This window comes from Myxine glutinosa, chromosome 13 (genome assembly GCF_964187855.1).
Source record: "Myxine glutinosa chromosome 13, kmMyxGlut1.1, whole genome shotgun sequence".
In the NCBI taxonomy this organism is placed as follows: Eukaryota; Metazoa; Chordata; class Myxini; order Myxiniformes; family Myxinidae; genus Myxine; species Myxine glutinosa.
Window position 1 is genome coordinate 58,970,414 of NC_136273.1, and position 18,981 is coordinate 58,989,394.

The 18,981-nt window shown below is 43.8% G+C and overlaps 1 protein-coding gene across 9 annotated transcripts in view; it reads left to right on the top strand.

Moving 5' to 3' along the window:
• Positions 1-18,981, top strand: part of DIPK2A (divergent protein kinase domain 2A) — a 43,298-nt gene that overhangs the window by 2,147 nt on the left and 22,170 nt on the right. For 4 of the 9 annotated variants that reach the window (XM_068101049.2, XM_068101044.2, XM_068101047.2 and 1 more), the window contains exons 2-3: positions 6,461-7,155; positions 14,153-14,364. In XM_068101049.2, coding sequence (XP_067957150.2) covers positions 6,699-7,155; positions 14,153-14,364 — 669 coding nt within the window. In that variant the 5' untranslated portion in view covers positions 6,461-6,698. Of the gene's footprint in view, positions 1-5,891; positions 6,023-6,460; positions 7,156-8,645; positions 8,665-13,773; positions 13,892-14,152; positions 14,365-18,981 lie in introns of those variants that run through there. The other 5 variants (XM_068101042.2, XM_068101045.2, XM_068101043.2 and 2 more) reach the window with 4 other exon arrangements.

Below are 18,981 nucleotides of genomic sequence, written 5' to 3' on the forward strand. Positions count from 1 at the left end.
CATCCTATTTACCAATACACTTTATGGGATTGCACACTCCCTATTAACCGTGACACTTTATGAAATTGCAATGCCATATTAACTGAGGCACTTTTGGGGATTGCACACACCGTATTAACCAAAACACATGGGATTGCACATGCCCTATTATCCAATCAGTTTACGGGATTGCACCCATCCCATTAACCAAGACGCTTTATGGGGTTGCACACTCTCTATTGACCAAGACACTTATGGTATTGCGCACATCCTATTAACCAAGACACTTTATGGGATTGTGCACGCACTAGTAACCGAGATGCTTTGTGGGATTGCACACGTACTATTAACCAAGCGGTTTATGGGATTGCACACATCCTATTAACTAAAACTTTATGGGATTGCACACTTCCTATTAACTGAGACACTTTATGGGATTGCACACGCCCTATTAACTGACACTTTATGGGATTGCACACGCCCTAGTAACTGAGACATCCTATTAACCAAGTTATAGGATTAACGAAGTTATAGGACACACATTAACCAAGTTATAGGACACACTTTTTAGGATTGCACACGCCCTAGTAACAGACACTTTATGGGATTGCACACGCCCTAGTAACTGAGACACTATGGGAAAGGATCTGAACAGTGTGTAAACAGGGACCCCTTCTTGTCTATCGGTATTGTGGACAAATTGAATGCAACCTCGTATGAAACAAAACGTTCGACATTCCTCCATGCAGCGATATCGGTCATATATCTGTGTCCTTCATGGTTTGAAATCGATATTAATGTTTTAGGTGGAACACCCTGTGCTATGTCACTCATCAAAGCAGCGTTGACATGTGCACATGACGTGTCCAAATACCTTTTGGATCACCTCTGCTCTGCCAGGTATATTTAGTGTGTAAATGGCACAGCACCTTTAATCATTCCAGGTATTCTCGTCTACGGAGTTCTGGCACTAGTCTGATTGCCCTCTGCCCTACTTTCTCAACACCATCTTCATCCTCATTATATAAGGGGGAGCAGACTGTATTGCAGTCTTCCAATGTTGGATGTGCAATTGATTTGTACAGCAGAACGAGTTCCTTCCTGTCATGATGAGAAGGCTCTGCTAATGATTCCGAACCCGGGGTTCTTTCTGTCTCTGCAGCATCATCTCTATGGTAACTGAAGGATAAGCTGAGGTCAATGAGCACTTTTCCTACATAACCAGTTTAATCTTAATAATTGTACTCATCCCCCATGGTATACCGTATATGAACTCCTGGTAGTCATCTTCCACAGTAGATGACTTTACCGTTTCCTTTGCATACAAAGTTGAGGTTCGCGGAGGGGTAGAACAGAACACATCACAATGTAATAGGAGAGAGAGAGAGAGAAAGAAAGAGAGAGAGAGAGAGTAGGAGAGAGAGAAAAAAAGAGAAAAAGAAAGAGAAAGAAAGAAAACACACACCAACAACAAGCTTGAGGGGCAAAACATAGGGAGACTTGGACAAATGAGGAATGACAGGTAGGGTAGACAAGATAGATACAACTGTGAACTCTCAGGAAGGAAAAATTGGAAAGAGGTGGGCCTGGAAAGGGTAAATGGGGGTAGAAAGGATCATGGTTTTGAATGCGGGATGATTTTAAGTGAACAGCTGTCTTGAAGATCTGGAGGGAATAATGAGATTGAAGGGGGTGTAGAAGTTGTTGTTGTGTTGCCCCAGTCAGTTCTGGTTGAACAAACCAGTGGTGTGTCCATAGGTGGGGTAATTAATGAATGAATGATCGTTTTAAGGCCATTTTCCCCTGCTAGAGCAGGGGTTAGCCTTGCGGGCCCCATGACAATCATGGTTCCCTGTTTGAGGCAATGTTTTTATGGCCGGATGCCCTTCCTGCTGCCAACCCTTAGTCGCCTCTTACGATGCGCATGGATACGGTGTACCTATTCTAAACCAGGGTACATACCGGGATCATTCATCCCAGCAAGCTGGTACTCAATTTGCCGACCTCAGAAGGATGACAGGCTGAGTCAACCCCCCTGGCGTTAATTCAGCAATCGACCGGGATTCGAACCGGAAAAAGAGGAAAAAATGAGTGGAGATGAGCAGTGATCCTGGATTTAGGTATTTTCATCAGAAATGGGTAACTGTGGACCTTGTGAGCCCTGCAGAAACGTTGGGGGAAAGAGAGGAGGGGGGGGGGGGGGGGGGGGACAAAGCAAGGAAAGAGCAGAGGGTGCAAGACCCGAATGAACGTGGTAGAAGATAGAGAGACCACCGACCTGTTTGTAATAGGCCCACAGCCTCAACTTCATCATGGAATATTCCAATGATCTTGTAGGCTTTGGTTTTCAGTCTTCAAGATCATTGAATTCCCTCATTAATGGGAAGTTTGTGTGTGTGTGTGCGTGTGTGCGCGCGCTGTTTGATGTTTCACTTGTCACATTCATACATGGCAGCAATCATCATGCACTATTATTGTAAACTAGCCGAAACCCGTGGAACATCCACGGAAGGGAGGATGTGGTGTATGGATAGAGTGTACCATTATTATGGATGGCATAGGGGATTTGCTTGTCCGAGTAAGAGTTAGAAAGAAAGCTGAGAATGAAGAGTGCATATATGAACAACGATCGCCGACACCAGCACAAATGCATGCTCTGGATTGTCCACTCGGTGGACGGCTTGCTGTCGCCTTCGACTGTCCAATCAGATGAGACAGCTGGCTTAACGTCCTCTGATGCGACGTCACACCTGCGAGGTATCAGGAGGCGGGAACCGAATCCAAAACAGAAGCTAAAGTAAAGACCATCGGAGATCTCCTGCGGCAGCGTTTCTAACCGATGTGGTAAAGTACAGTACGTACAGTAAAGGACATTCTCATTGATCCGTTGATTAACTATAACTGACCTGTGCCGCCCTGCTGTAGCTTGACATGTTAGCAGGTACTCTGACCTTTTTCACAACTTCAAATGGCGTTTCATAAAATCCTGCTGTGACTCGACATGCGCCGCACCATAATCATTGGCTCATAAAACCCTACACTGCTACAGAGGATTATACTACCACCGGAAGCCGGCACTTGGTTGTCCACAGAGGGAGGGAAGAAACACACCATGTGGAATGAAAAACAAAATGCTTTAAAATATTCAAGAAAGAAACATTTTTTTTCATTTAATATTCCGTAAGTATTTATTGTACGACTAACGATTGTCAAAATAAGAACCCTGCTTTGGGCAATCGCACACTATACCGTCGAGGCCGCTTTTACAGAATAAGAAGGAAATAATTAAATTAATGCTTTCCTATTTACATCGTTGAGTCAAAACGTCAAAAAATCATTTTTTAAACCTGTAATCACTGGTTGTAGGGAATGCAGATTTGACGATCAGCTGATTTATGTGTGTGTGTGTGTGTGTATTTTAGACTTGGACAATATAAGAAGGAAAATTGCTTTGCAATACATGCCCATTTGCAAGTTTCAGATCAATATCAGTAAGCAGTAAGCACGGCCCATTATTTAATGACACCACTCGACTGTCCAATCAGCGGACGGCTCGCATCGCCTTCGCCCAGCAGACGCCAATACGATGGCGTCGAAAGATGGCGTCGTATCGGCCGTTAATCGGATGCTTTTGGGCCCCAAAGTCGACTAATTCAGATTTTTCGAGTCTGGCTGTACGTGATAAACAAAGAGCGCGGTTCGTAGATGGTAAATCAATTAGTGCCGTGGGCATCGGGTCACTGGGTGCGGCGTAAAAGGGATAACAACGTCGAGTCCTTACGGTATTATTATATCGATTAATTAATAAAGGCCTCAATACCTATTCAACTTGAATTAAAAAACGCGACATTTCGGCTATTCAAGAACACATTTGTAACCTGTCAATCAAAAAGGAAAATGTTTTGTTGATCGTCTTCTCAACAAAACGTGTCGACAAAACCAAAGGAATATTCAGGATTTTCACAAAATCACGACAACTTGAAAGATACGCCAAAAACCTGAGGTGAATTCCGGTGATGCAGTCATCTTCTTCATCTGCGCCTCATTTTCTTCATGTGAAAATGAATCGATTTAAAATTCCATAGAACTCTGTCGTTTATGTATATTTTTATTTTATTACATTCACGTAGTTTCACATTCTTGACTTCGTGGAGCTTCAATCTTTTGTGGTTCAAAAAAATAAAATAAATATGGATTCTTCTTCATCGCATCGCATTCTCTTCCTGTGAAACTGTTTCTCCATTTAACGTTTCCAAAATCAAAACTTCAAAAACTTCTTCACTTCGATTCGAAAAAACTTCAAACTTCAAAAAACGTTTCCAAAACGTCACTCCATTTAACTTTATTAAAATGACGATAAAGACGTTTCCTTATATATCCTAATTTAAAATGTTCAAGGGAATAAAAAGACCATTTGGTTCACACCACCCATGTTCACACCACTCGACTGTCAAATCAGCGGACGGCTCGCTTCGCCTTCGCCCAGCAGACGCCAATACGATGGCGTCGTAAGATGGCGTCGTATCGGCCGTTAATCGGATGCTTTTGGGCCCCAATGTCGACTAATTCAGATTTTTCGAGTGTGGCTGTATAAACAAAGAGCGCGGTTCGTAGATGGTAAATCCATTAGTGCCGTGGGCATCGGGTCCCTGGGTGCGGCGTAAAAGGGATAACAAAGTCGAGTCCTTCCGGTATTATTATATAGATAGATTGATTGATTGATGCAGGGATGGACAGGGAACAACCATTATTGAATAGAAAGGATGCAGTGATTGTTCCACATAATTTATTGTGACCATCCCGACATACTTTTACATTTTTATGCCGAAGGCCCGGAGGCATTATGTTTTTTTGGATGTCCGTCCATCTGTGCGTGATTATTTTGAAACCGCGATAACTTGTGAACCACCGAAGGGATTGTTACCAAACTTGATATCAATTGCGTATTATGACACAAAGATTTGATTCTTCATAAATACGAAGATGGTGCGATTTCATTTTGGGTTCAAAAGGTCAGAGGTCCGAGGTCAAGTGCCCTTTAATTGAAAATCTGTGTTGCTGCAATAACTTGTGAACCACAAGAGTTTTCAATCGTACTTGACAACCAGTATGAAGTGGCATTCAAAGACTAACTGATTCAATTTTAGATTAACAGGTCAAAGGTCATTTGCCGAAACTCGAATTTGTAAATCATTTTGCAGACCATAATTCGTGTTAGAAGCACCTGTTTTCTCTCTTCCTCCTCTTCTTCCTCCCCTGCCTCTTCCTCTTCTTCCTCTTTCTCTCTCTCCCCCTCAATCTCACCCTTGACAATTCATTTTTAATGTGACCTTTCATTGAGGTCAAACATGACAGTTGACATCTAATGTGGGTAGAGGCATATCCATTGACACCTTCGCGTCAGATTCTACTTATATATTTGAAATGTTTTTTTTAATGATTAGTTTATACATAAATCCCTTGTCTTTTTAATCTTTCGCTTGTTTAAGCATTTTATCCGTTTGAGTTTTGTTTTTTCATTGCTTTCTCTGTCAGTTCCTCCTTGCATTTCTGGTACAATATGAGCTGGCGATGTGGGATTAAATCGGCGTAAGCGGTAAAACTCATGAGGGAGCTTTGACTTGCAATAAACGATGAAATCGTTTAAAATGACAACACGGAACATGAAATGAAGCGCAGCTGTTGCTCTCGAACAAGCTTATTGCGGGATGAGAACCATTTTGTACGCCACCTGTGCACAAATGTCGCTCCGCAAGATAACAAACACCAATGAATCTGGTGATTGAGCCTTTTCTGATGACACTCCACATATGTTGAACGCACGCTTCTTCTCTATCTGTGGCACCTCTTCCTTGGAGATTTGAAATGATGTCCTCTTTCCCCTTTTTGATTCACTTCATTTCCCAATCCAGTAGATTCCTCCATTGATCATGAGGTGTCTCGTTTTCAAACCTTCCATTCGTTCATGTGTACACCTACTGGGTAATCATGATCTACTGGCTACCTTTTACACCGAGTCCTGGGCTGCCAGGATGGCCTAGAGGTATTCACACTCACTTCTAAGATGTCTACCATGGGTTTGAATCCTTATAAACTGCCATTCTGGTGTTTCACTGGCAGGGTGATTCATCAATGTATGTGCAGTCCCTCAGATAGACGTTAAACTGGGGGGTCCCATCTGCCGGCATTAGTTGTAAGACAATAAAGATCCCATGGTGTCCTTCATGAAGAGAAGGTGAGTTAACACCGGTACCCTGAACAAATTACGTACAAATATCTGTGCTAACATATAAGGGGATTTTGGGTTTTTGGGGTTAAACATACAAGGGGTTTTTACATTGGGTGGTGGGATCATTTGTGGGGAGATGCGTGTCTCTGATCAGGAATGTAAGAATCTGGTTCGGTCTTGTGAATTGATCTTCTCTCCACCATGTTATTGGCAATTCAAAATGTTTATCTGTTTTTGTCTTGTTGTTGACAGATTCTGGGTGAAAATGCTGAAGTACGTTGTGGAGGAAAACCGTAACAGAGGGAAAGATGAATTTGTGCAGCAAGTGAGAAGAGGATGAGGGGAGTCGAAGAGAAAGGACAGTTTGGTGTTTGCTGATGTATACATGAATGTGGGTTTGTGAGAGTTAGAGGCAAGGTGAGTGAAGAGAGAGAGGAAGGAAGTTGGTATAGATTAATAACCATGGAGTAACTCCAAAAGCCACAGCACAATGGTCGGTACGTACACCTTGACCCGTGTGACCCCATCAGCACGTTTGTGTCATATAGCCCGCTGTGCCAAGCTGGCATTCATCGTTATTTCACTCGTTCTTGTTGCAATCCACGGACACACCTTGGTGTCATCCCTGCGCAGAAACCCCCTTGCTGACACCAACGTGGTCAGCTTGGATCTCTGTCCGGCCTGCGTCGGTACAAGTTTGTGCCGGAGGTTTGCTGCCGGTCAAGTTATGGCCGACCATCCTTTCCGCCTCAGGTTCTTCGGGGCGGACGGGGAGATCGGAACGCTCGCTGGAAATAGAGAGGGACCGAGGAAGGTCGTCCTCAAAAGGCTGGCAGCAGTAAGCGAAATGGTCACTCTGGACCAAGATCTTTGTCTGAGGGTGACTGGGAAAAAGACGTGCAACATCAGTTTCGCCGTCTTCCACTCGGAATTCAACCGCCTCAGTGGTATTAATGATGACTTGTTGTTATTTAATTATTTTTCGAAATCTGCTTACAATTCCATGCTTACACTTCGAGAGCATTCTTTCATTGCATGCCATTTAAAAAAAACTTTATTTTAGCTTTTATTTCTGAGCAAGTACCACTCTTAAGTATTACCACAAGGTGTGCAATTACATGTTTAGGTGCATTTTGTTACTGCAAACTTTATTTTCTCTTCAAATTATTTTCCTTGATTGCTCCTTTTCTATATCACCATTTTGTTTTAGTTTTGACAAGTGGGCCCGTTGGTCCATTGCAACAAATTTTCATTGGTCTTCACAGCCTTGTAGCATACCTGCTTACTGTAGTGCTTGAGCATTAGCTTGCCTTTCACTAAACACAGATGTGCTTGGGCCAGGGCAGGGGGAAGAAGGGGGAAGAAGGGGGAGGGAAGAGAGGGATTATATTGTTATGTCGGTGGGGTAGCGATATGTAGAGCCAGGTAGATCTGTGTAGGTAGGTATTCGTCTGTCGCGGTAAGGAATCTGACCTGTAATTTTCATGTGTAGGCGTTTTGTCGGTTAAGAGTATACCTGTGAGCATACCAGGATGTTCGAGTGATAAGTAGTGTCGGGATTAAAGAGTAGCGCCCCTGTGTGTCACACCTGGTAGCTAAACCTTTGTCCCTTATGGCAATGCACACCAACATAGACATGTAGTTAGGTCCCGAGTGCAACACTAAATAATTCCCTTCTCTGACGTGACTTTGAAAGACGAACAGGCAAGGAAACCAGGCCGGGGCACCGCCGATGATGGCCGCCACCAATTACACCTCAGGCAGGCCTAGCTACGTCGAGTGCCACGCGCTATGACCACGGAACAGGGAACGAGTGAAGGGGTAGCGCGGTAGGCACGGACCTCCAGCCGGCGAGTCGGTGGAGGGCACTGATTGGGTGGCGCGCCAGGGCTGACGTCACCACTGCGGGAAGGTTATTTAAGGGCGTGCCGAAGGACATTTTCTCTCTTGCTCTTGTGGCTCTTGCGTCTCTTGCGGTTTGTGCTCTTGAGATTCCTGGCCCTGGCAGCCCCGGTGCGATCTTGAGTGGAGAGAGTCTTGGCCCTGGTTGAGTTGGCTTGAGAGTTGGCTTATCGATCATGTGTGAAGATCGACCTCGGGGTGCTTGGAGCGGTGCTCGGTGCTGTGATGTTGGAGCGAGGGACCTCGTGGGTGCATCGGGGCCGAACGGAGCCGTGTTGGACGGCGGACAAGACAACACGAGGGACAGATAAGGCCAATCCCCATTACATTTTACACGACGAGACCATTATTTTCCTTTAATCCATTCCTGTGTCTGTCGTTGAGTCTGGTGTGCGGGATCCCGATTTAGGACATTTTATTACCGGCGCGTGCTTTTCCTGTCCTTGCCTTTTTACCTTAATAAACCCTTGTATTATTTTCCATTCCCTGTTACACCTGTGCCCGGTTTAATTAATTTTCCTTGCAGGATCGAAGCTGCCGTCGGCGCGATCCAGGTAAGCTTTTGCCGCAGCCTTTCATTTTCCTTCTTCCTCCTGCACTTGTTATAGCACAATCCGTGTTTGGTCGTCGCCTCCATTAAATCCGTTTAAGCCTATCCGCGGTCTTTGGTGTTAACCGGAGTCGCACGACAATATTATTATTATTATTATTAGGTTTACTCTCCATAAATGGAGAGTAACCTATTATTACTGCTAGAGTTTTTCTTCCTCTTCTTCTTATTATTATTATTCTTCCACCCTATTTTGCACCTCCGAAAACTTCATAATTAAGTTTCTCAGCAACCGCTGGTCGGATTGACAGGAAATTTTCATCAAATGATCGGCTAGGCTCGTAGAATTTTTTAATGCTAATGATGACGTCATAGGTCACGTGGTATGGGCGCCATCTTGTAAAACACCTTCAACTTTGCCCCTCTGTATCTCCGAAACGGCTCAATGGAAAAATTTGAGGAATGGCTCATTCTAAAGAACTCTGCAATGGGAACAAAAAACATGTGTATTGAGTATATCAAAAATGCTAACGTTAAGAGGTTAGAATTCGTCAAACACAGTTTTTCTCCCCCGAAAATGAGATTTTTTTTCCCCAGATGCTTAGTTAAAAAAAACTCAGAATGCAAAAATTTTCGAAGTCATACGTCACATGGTTCGGCCGCCATCTTGTTTTCCATGAAAAAACACAAAAAACCCTTTTTCTCCAATGGCTGAACGGATCGAGCCCAAACTTGGCATGCGTATTCGCATACCCATGACAAATAAAAACGTCAGCGAGCACGACGTCATCCGACACGTGGTTTCAGAGTTATGACGTTTTCAAATTTCAAACTAGAAATGGAATCACCTCCATAATTTGTGGAGATATCGAGTGGAAACTTTACACAAATGTTCCACATGGGGGGATGTTTCATCGTTACTTGAGACGTTTTGATAAGTCACATGGTTTGGCCGCAATAAATAATGGAAGTTAAATTTTAAAAAGCTTGTAACTCTTGAACCGCTGCATGGATCGACTTGCATTTTTAATGCAATGTAGCTCTCATCGGGTGGAACAAGTGTGCAAAATTTCAAGATGATTGGATGTACGGTCGCGAAGCTAAAGTCTTTATTGTTGAAAGAAGAAGAAACACACCATTTTGTCCTCCCAGGCCACGACATCATCCGACATCAGTGCGATTGCCATTTTCAGTTTTAATTTCCTTTAAAAAACATTTTCTCTGCAATAATAGGGCCGATTGAGATAAAGTTTTCACCATAGGAGGGACTCGGTCTGTAGAATATTTTAATGGTAATTATGACGTCGCAGGTCACGTGGTTCGGCCGCCATCTTGTTTTTCGTGAAAACACGAAAATCCCTTTTTCTCTGCAACGGCTGAACAGATCGAGGCCAAACTTTGCAAGCAGAATCGCATACCCATGACGAACAAAAAAGTCAGCGAGCACGACATCATCCGACACATGGTTTCAGAGTTATGACGTTTTTAAGTATGAACCTTTAAAACAAACCTCCCTCATTTTTGATCCAATCGAGGAGAAAATTCACAGATCTGTTCAGCATGTCAGTCTACTAAAATGTCATTTTAGAATTTGCGATAGGTCACGTGGTTTGGCAGATATCGTTAATTAAACGAATTTTTATTTATTTATGGATATCTCTTGAATCGCTTTATTGATCGACGTGAAACTTCATACTGTAGTAGAAGTCATGAAGAGTAACAAGTGTGCAAAATTTCAAGATGATTGGATGTACGGTCGCGAAGCTAAAGTCTTTATTGTTGAAAGAAGAAGAAACACACCATTTTGTGTGCCCAGGCCACATCTCCCAGTGTTATTGCCATTTTCAGTTTTAATGTCCTTTAAAAAACATTTTCTCTGCAATAATAGGGCCAATTAAGATAAAATTTTCACCGTAGGAGGGACTCGGTCTGTAGAATATTTTAATGGTAAATATGACGTCGCAGGTCACGTGGTTCGGCCGCCATCTTGTTTTTCGTGAAAACACGAAAATCCCTTTTTCTCTGCAACGGCTGAACAGATCGAGGCCAACCTTTGCAAGCGGCATCGCATACTCATGACGAACAAAAAAGTCAGCGAGCACGACATCATCCGACACATGGTTTCAGAGTTATGACGTTTTTAAGTATGAACCTTTAAAACAAACCTCCCCCCTCATTTTTGATCCAATCGAGGAGAAAATTCACAGATCTGTTCAGCATGTTAGTCTACTAAAATGTCATTTTAGAATTTGCGATAGGTCACGTGGTTTGGCAGATATCGTTAATTAAACGAAAATATTTTTAAAAAAATGGATATCTCTTGAATCGCTTTATTGATCGACGTGAAACTTCATACTGTAGTAGAAGTCATGAAGAGTAACAAGTGTGCAAAATTCCAAGATGATTGGATGTACGGTCGCGAAGCTATGTCTTTATTGTTGAAAGAAGAAGAAGCACACCATTTTGTCTTTCCAGAACGTGCTCACGATAACGCGATCTCCCGCGGTCATTTGAACTTCAAAAAAAATTATAATTGCAGATTTGTCAATAGCTGAGGCATATTAACAAACGAATGAAACAGATTTGCTCAAATTCTGACTATTTTTAACTCGATCGTATTTCACTGAAAGTAATGAGGACTGAAGAAGAAGATTCACTTCCAGGACGCGCACGGTTAAGCCCTGCAAGAAAAAGTTTATTTTGTAAAAATCGAGCCACGCGTTCAAAATATATGACTGGTTATGTTCGCCAGCACGTCTCTGATCGAATCGGCTCGAGTTAAAACAAACACGTCCGTTGTCGGGTCCGTCTGAGACAAGCATTGGGCCTAGAATGCTGCGACTGGTCTCGTTGGATAGGCCTGGATCAGATCTAGAAACGCTGGAAGCTGCACCTCTCTGTGATAATCTTGTGGACCGCGAGAAGAGATCGTGCGACACCATCGCAACTGCTTCCAGCACTTCCGCATTTGACCATTTCATGAACACCATACGCCCCGCCCATCACAGCGCGTACGTAATACACGAACATACAGTGGCCCATTTGCGCATACGCAAACATCCATCCACATATTACGTAAGTGTGCACATGTGACCTTCCAGTTCAGCGCTACCATTTGCGCATGCGCGATTTTTTCAGCGTTTGTGCTTCGGCGCACCACCTGCGCATGCGCAGGGTTGACGGGATTGACGCATTAGAATGTTTGGTGCTGTGCGAGAAGGAAACGGCTGTCGTGGTCGTAATTGGTCTTGAAATTTGCGCAATTAAATGCCCTACACGATGCCGTTTATTTCGTCAAAATCCATCCAGCCGATCTGAAGTTATATGAAGAAATGCATTTACGTCGTGACGTCATCACGCGATTTTCGAATGCAGACGTCTTTTCGGAAATTAAATAAAGATGGAAATCGAAATGAATCATGTCCGCGATCTGCGCATGCGCGGTTTTCTCAGCCGCTTTTCAGTGACATCGCAGTGCAACCCATCTGCGCATGCGCCAGCTATTGAAAATTGGGTCGCCACGGCAAAATCCAAGATGGCCGCCACCATATATATGTCTGACCTTGCAACCTGCATATCTTGAAAAATAAGCGAAGTAGCAACTTCTAATTTCGTGTGTGGGTGTATCTAGGCACAAGGAAGAACGCTATCGAAAATTGGGTCGCCACGTCAAAATCCAAGATGGCCGCCACCATATATATGTCTGACCTTGCAACCTGCATATCTTGAAAAATAAGCGAAGTAGCAACTTCTAATTTGGTGTGTGGGTGTATCTAGGCACAAGGAAGAACGCTATCGAAAATTGGGTCGCCACGTCAAAATCCAAGATGGCCGCCACCATATATATGTCTGACCTTGCAACCTGCCTATCTTGAAAAATAAGCATGTGTGTGTGTAGGGGGGATGTGTGTGTGTGTGTGTGTGTGTGTGTGTGTGTGTGTGTGTGTGTGTGTGTGTGTGTGTGTGTGTGTGTGTGTGTGTGTGTGTGTGTGTGTGTGTGTGTGTGTGTGTGTGTGTGTGTGTGTGTGGGGTTGGTTGTGTGTGTGTGTGGGGGGGGGGGGGGGGGGGGGGGTTGGTTGTGTGTGTGTGTGTTTGGGGGGAGGGGTGTGGGTGGGGTTAGGGGGGGTATGTGTGTGTGCGTGTGTGTGTAGGGGGGATGTGTGTGTGTGTTTGGAGGGGTGTGCGTGTGGGGGGAGGGGTGTGGGTGTGTGGGTGTGTTTGGAGGGGTGTGCGTGTGGGGGGAGGGGTGTGGGTGTGTGTGTGGGAGGGGGTAGGGGGTGTGTGTGTGTGTGTGTGTGTGTGTGTGTGTGTGTGTGTGTGTGTGTGTCGGGGTTGTATCCAAGGGGGTTGTGTCAAAGCATGTCCAATGAAAGTGGGGTTGTATCACAAGTGGGGTTGTATGAAAAGTGGGGTTGTATCAACAGTGGGGTTGCATCAAAAGTGGGTGCGAGTAAACCGGTCATCACTGCCAGCAGTTTTAAAGTGGCAGTTCTAGTTATTATTATTATTATTATTATTATTATTGCCAAATTATACAAATATAATTATTGTTGTTAATATTATTATTAGTAATTAATGCATACTTTGTGACAATGTTATCATTGTTTTTGTTATTACCCTCACCAGAGGAGAGGGTATTGCATTTGGGTCTGTTTGTTTGTCTGTCTGTCTGCACAGAATAAGTGCTTTTCTCTGCAACCATTGATCCGATTGACAGGAAAATTTCATCATAGGTGTGCCTCCTGTATAATTTTTAAAAATGATAATTATGACGTCATAGGTCACGTGGTATGTATGCCATTTTGGAAAAACCGAAAAACTTTGCACCTCTATAGTCTATCTCTGAAAGTGCTGCGTAGAAAAAAGAGACATGGCTCATTGTAAAGAACTCTCCACGGGGAACAACATATATTCATGATGTCATCAGTGCCTTCATTATGACTACATAATTAGACAAGTAGAACGCTTGATCCGATCAGTTTCAAATTTCTTGAGCATCCTCTACACAAAAATTGTATGGGAGAATTAAATTGATGACGTCATTGGCCACGTGTTTTGGTAGGCCTATTGGATTGAACATGAATCGACAAAGTGTCTTCCTGGTGTGTTACAGGCAGGGCGAGGGATCAGTGATTGCGCCTTCTCTCGGAAGGACGTTAGCTGAGTGTTTTGTCTGCTGGGATCAGTTGGTGGATGTTAAAGATACCTTAATCCACTGTCTTTCATGAAGAGTAAGCGAGCTATTGCATGCATCATGAAACAAGTTACAAATTCCTGCTCTCTCAGTGGAATAGCGTTGGCATAACGACCCGGCCAGGGTGGTAATGCTAGCTTTCAATAAATTGCTTCATTAGAACCAAAGCTATGTATCGAGCATGGTATACAGAGAGATGGACAGACATGCAGGTTTGTTTGCTTGAACAGGTTTTATCAACATCACATGTATCTGAGTATTATTAATAATTAAATATATTTGTCACTTTCCCACTCAGAGCCACCTCAGCCCCGTCTGCTCATGCCTGAACACGTTGAAGGATGGTCAGAGCCTGTCCACTGCCCTTCTCAGAGGCTTCTCGATCGCATTGTCCGTCGCTTTGGGGAGGTGCGGGACTCTGGGAGTTTTCTTCTTCGCCATTTGCGGCCCTCTGAAAGAGTGTCGCTACTCGTTACACTCGCGGTCAACCCTGAACCACTGATCTTCCAGGTATTTTACTGACTAATTGTCTTTTAATATTGGTGTACAGCTTTTGTAGTTCTCCGTGCATTAATTACCCTGCGCTCGCGAAGCGAAAATCCGGGTTAAGCATTCGGCTGCGCAAGTGCGGCATACGTGCGCACGTGTCTGCATGTTTGTACACCGCTCCTTTCCTATGCCATATCTCGCTCCTTTCCTATGCCATCTCCAGGCTCTGCATGACGTCATTGCCGGGCACCGAAGGGGGCCTGCCAATGACGCACGCTGAAAGGGAGTACTCGGTTTTCACTCCGATTTCTTGTTTGTTTGTCCGGGCGATATCTCAGCCATCCTTTGAGCTCGGGAGCTGAAATTTCAGCACAATAGTGAGCAAGTGCTTTGGCAAAAACAGTATTTTTGTTTTTTTGATTAATCAATTAATTGATTAGTTACTAAATTATTATCGATTAATTAAGTACTTATTTATTTCGTTTCTCTTCTGGGCATTATCTCGGGCACCATTTGAGCTAGGAAGCTGATATTTGGACACGATAGTGACCAAGTGATGTGGCTATAAAGGATATGGATTTATTGATTAATCAATTAATCATTTATTGATTCGTCAATTAATCGATTAATTATTTAATTTTTGATTAATTATTTAATTCGTTTTCAAAAAGTTAGATTCGGATGAAACTCTGGTGGTTTAGGTATGCTATCAGCCAATTGATTAAGAAATTAATTATTTTACGATTATTATATGTTTATTTTAATTTCACAATTAATCAATCAATTATTCTACACCTTTCCCTCCCAATACCGTCTTTATGCGCTGCATGGCGGTATTGCCGGGCGCCGAAGGTGCCCCAGAAATGCCGTGCTTGAGGATGTTAGTTATGTATTTGGCATTAGTCCAGGCCCTGCTCATAACCCTGTATACAACTCATCCGCAAGAGATTTTGAAACTTGATTTGAGTTATTGGACCATTTACCTTTAAAAATCACACAGGTGCTTCTTCGGAACCGGCTCCGAATGGCCGCTAGGGGTGATAATCCTAGATGGCCGCCAGTAGCCATATTGAAAATATAAATTTTGAACCACTCACCATAGAAGTATGTGTAATACCTTGTTTTATGGGGTTTTGGGTGTGCGGAATCCATTTGTGACATCATTTTCATGATTGAAGGCCAAGGTCACATGCTAAGGTCAAGGTCAGAAATAAAAAAACGACCAAAGTCGCAGTTTCACAGACATCGAGACGCAAACTATCAAAGTTTGATGAGTGATACAATTACTGATGTTTTGCAACTTAACTGACTGTGGGAATAAGTGCAGGCCATGTCGTTTTTTCAAATCTTGATTATTTTATTTGGCTCACAATATCGTAGGCATACACATTGTTCACTTATGAATTGGAACATTTTAATCATTCTTTAGAGCACACAATCTGAAAAAAAATAAAAAAATAGTGACATTACAGTGCCATATAATACCTGCATATAAGCCATATTCCTTATAATTATGACGAAAAATGAATGGTATATGAGTCAGATGCCCAGACGAGAGAGCTAAGGTGGGAACTTGGCATTTGTTTATTTATTCACACAGATGGGCTCAACAACCTTCTTATGGCAGTAGATCACACACATAACTTCTGCTGCTTTCCAGGAGCAAAGCTTTGAGTTGCACTTCCCACTACAGCCACACAGGGTCAGAATTTTGGTGGGGATCGGCTTCAGAGACTTGAGGGGCAGGAGCGTGCTATCTTGGTTGATCCAACCATAATGAATAGGGTCAAGCTGACTGGCATCAGCTAGCAAGGTCAAGGCATTCCGGATCACGTAGAATGCCCTCCTCAAATGTCCCCGGATGACGCTGGATGTGGGTGGTAGTTCTTCTAGCCCTACTACTGAATGCCTGTGGACGTCGAGTCTCAAGTTGTCAAATGCAGTTGCAGTGGGTTTGCTTCTTGCACTGACCCATACATGGACGAGATATTGTTCCGCCTGATGTATGTCCACTTCAGAGAGAACAGGAGACTCCCCAATGCTGGAGAGAAACCTTGCAGGTCTGCATACGAGTGCTGCATGTTTTGTGCCCACCTTGCTCAGTGCATCGTCCTCAGTCGTGACTTGCGCCTTGATGAGTACACGGCATAATTCGTCTCCTAGCTTGAAGTTCAGCACATGAAGTGGAATCGTACGTCGCTTCTCTCCTGTCCCGAACTGGACAAAAAGCTCCTGCAAGCCACCCTCTTTGAACATACCAATGTAGCGCAGGAGAAGGATAACAGTATCTGTGTATTAGACACCACAACCACTCTCTCACAGCCCCTTCCAACTGCCCAATGCACGTGAGATATTATGCGGCAGTCTGCCTCCTCCTGCAAGTTGTTGAGAAGTGACAGATCACTTGCAGGTGATCCAGTCAGCTTCAGTCTCGCAGATATTAGTTCTTCATTGACCACCATCCCACTCAGAACCACGTCATGCAGATCTCGTTCCCCCACATCCCGTGCCAGCAGCTGTAGGTTCTGTTTGTTGACACTAGATGCCCAGAACTTGTCCAACTGGTGTGGAATAGGCACAGACTCGTCCACGACGGCCAAGTCAACAGCGCTGTTCTCACCAGCTCTACGGATCCACTCACCCTCCTTGATGCTCAATTCATTGTAGCTGTCAAATACTATGAGTCATTTCCAGTGATGGACAAACTCGATGGGCACTCTTGAAAACTTCTTGAATTACTCCACCAAAGTTTGTAAATGTAGACCGGAGATTGGGGAATTGTCGTATTTTCGACATAAAGTCAAGCAAAACATGTGTTGCTTGGGGATTAAACCGGTTGAATTGGTAGTCAACTGGGGCAAGATTGGTTTCCAGCTCAGTGACCAATTGTGCTTTGTCAGGCTTTGTTGTGATTTCTCCGACAAATAGTGGGCTAGACTGCAGAAGGTCATGTGCATATAGCTCTTCTGGCGAAATTCCACGTAGTGTAGCAATCTCTGCCTCCCTCTGTGCAGATGCGATGTCCGTCGTGGAAATGGTAGCCTTGGTTGCTGCTGTGTCTGTGCTGGTCTTCTTCATGGTACACTGTGAGTCGAAGGCTGGAAGATTCACCTTAGATATGGTGACGCTCAGCTTCTTGGTACTGACCACGTACCGCTCATTACGGAATTTCTGATATGCTGCGTCACCATTCTCCAGCGCCTTCAGGAGTCTCGCCTTGATGATGTCATTGACAATTTGCTTTGTGACAAAGTTGTAGAGTGGCACATTGGGTGCCAGAACAATGAAGGGGTTTTCCCCCACCTTCACAAAGTCTAACAGCCGTGCCACATTTTGGTCAAAGATCAGACCCTTGCGTCCCCCGAGCTCATGTTGTATTGATGTTTCCAGGTGATCCATGAGTTGAGCATTGGTGAGTAACTGGAGAGGATTACTGATCGCAAGAATCTCATGAAATAAAAGTCCAAACTCAGCCACAACAGCAGCATCTCCAGCGCTTCCAACAATCACGTGTCCACCTGGACCCTGTGAGAACCTGTTCTGTGACTGCTCCAGCTTCAAGTCCCCTGCCACACCAGCAAATACCGCACCAGCCCGGTCCTTCACAACAAAATGTCCCATACAAAACTGGCGGTAGAGTGTGGGGTAGGTGACTTCCAGAACCTGAATCCTCTCCAAGTACCATGATGCATACCGGAGATAGTTGATGGCATCAAACTCACGTAGGATCCCCAAGGAAGCCTTCACTGTTCCAACATGCAATGGCCAGTTGCCATCACGGTCTGCAGCAATCAGCTGCTTGATGATAGCAACGATCATCCGAAAGTTCATGAAGTACTGACACGATTCCGATTTCTCCTGGCACTCTTGAGCAAATGTGTTAAATTGTTTATGGAGAGCAGCAGCAGCAGCAGATACCTGCTCAAACTTGGGGACACACTCCTCACGGTTTTTGGTTTGCAACACATTATTGAGCTCAATTTATATCATAAACTTTTAAATAGTGAGTTGTACTTGTTAGTCTGTTTCTCGATGTGTGTAAAACTGCGATTTTGGCCGTTTTTTGTGATTTCTGACCTTGACCTTAGCATGTGACCTTGGCCTTCAATCATGAAAATGATGTCACAAATGGATTCCCCACACCCAAAAACCCATAAAACAAGGTATTACACATACTTCTATGGTGAGTGGTTCAAAATTTTTATTTTCAATATGGCTACTGGCGGCCATCTAGGATTTTCACCCTTAGCGGCCATTTGCAGCCGGTTCCGAAGAAGCACCTGTGTGATTTTTAAAGGTAAATGTTCCAATAACTCAAATCAAGTTTCAAAATCTCTTGCAGATGAGTTGTATACGGGGTTATGAGCAGGGCCAGGACGACATGGGGGCGGTGTACTTTGAATGTATTTGTACTTGTTAAAATTCATTTTTGTGGCAACCATTGGTCAGATTGGCACGAAATTTTATCATAGGAGTGCCTCTGCCTGTATAATCTTTTTATTCATAATTATGACATCATAGGTCACGTGGTACCGACGCCATCTTGGAAAAACGATCCACCTCTATCTCCCAAACCGCTCAATGGGGAAATAAAATTAAACATTGCTCATTGTCAAGTACTCCCCATGGGGAATAAGA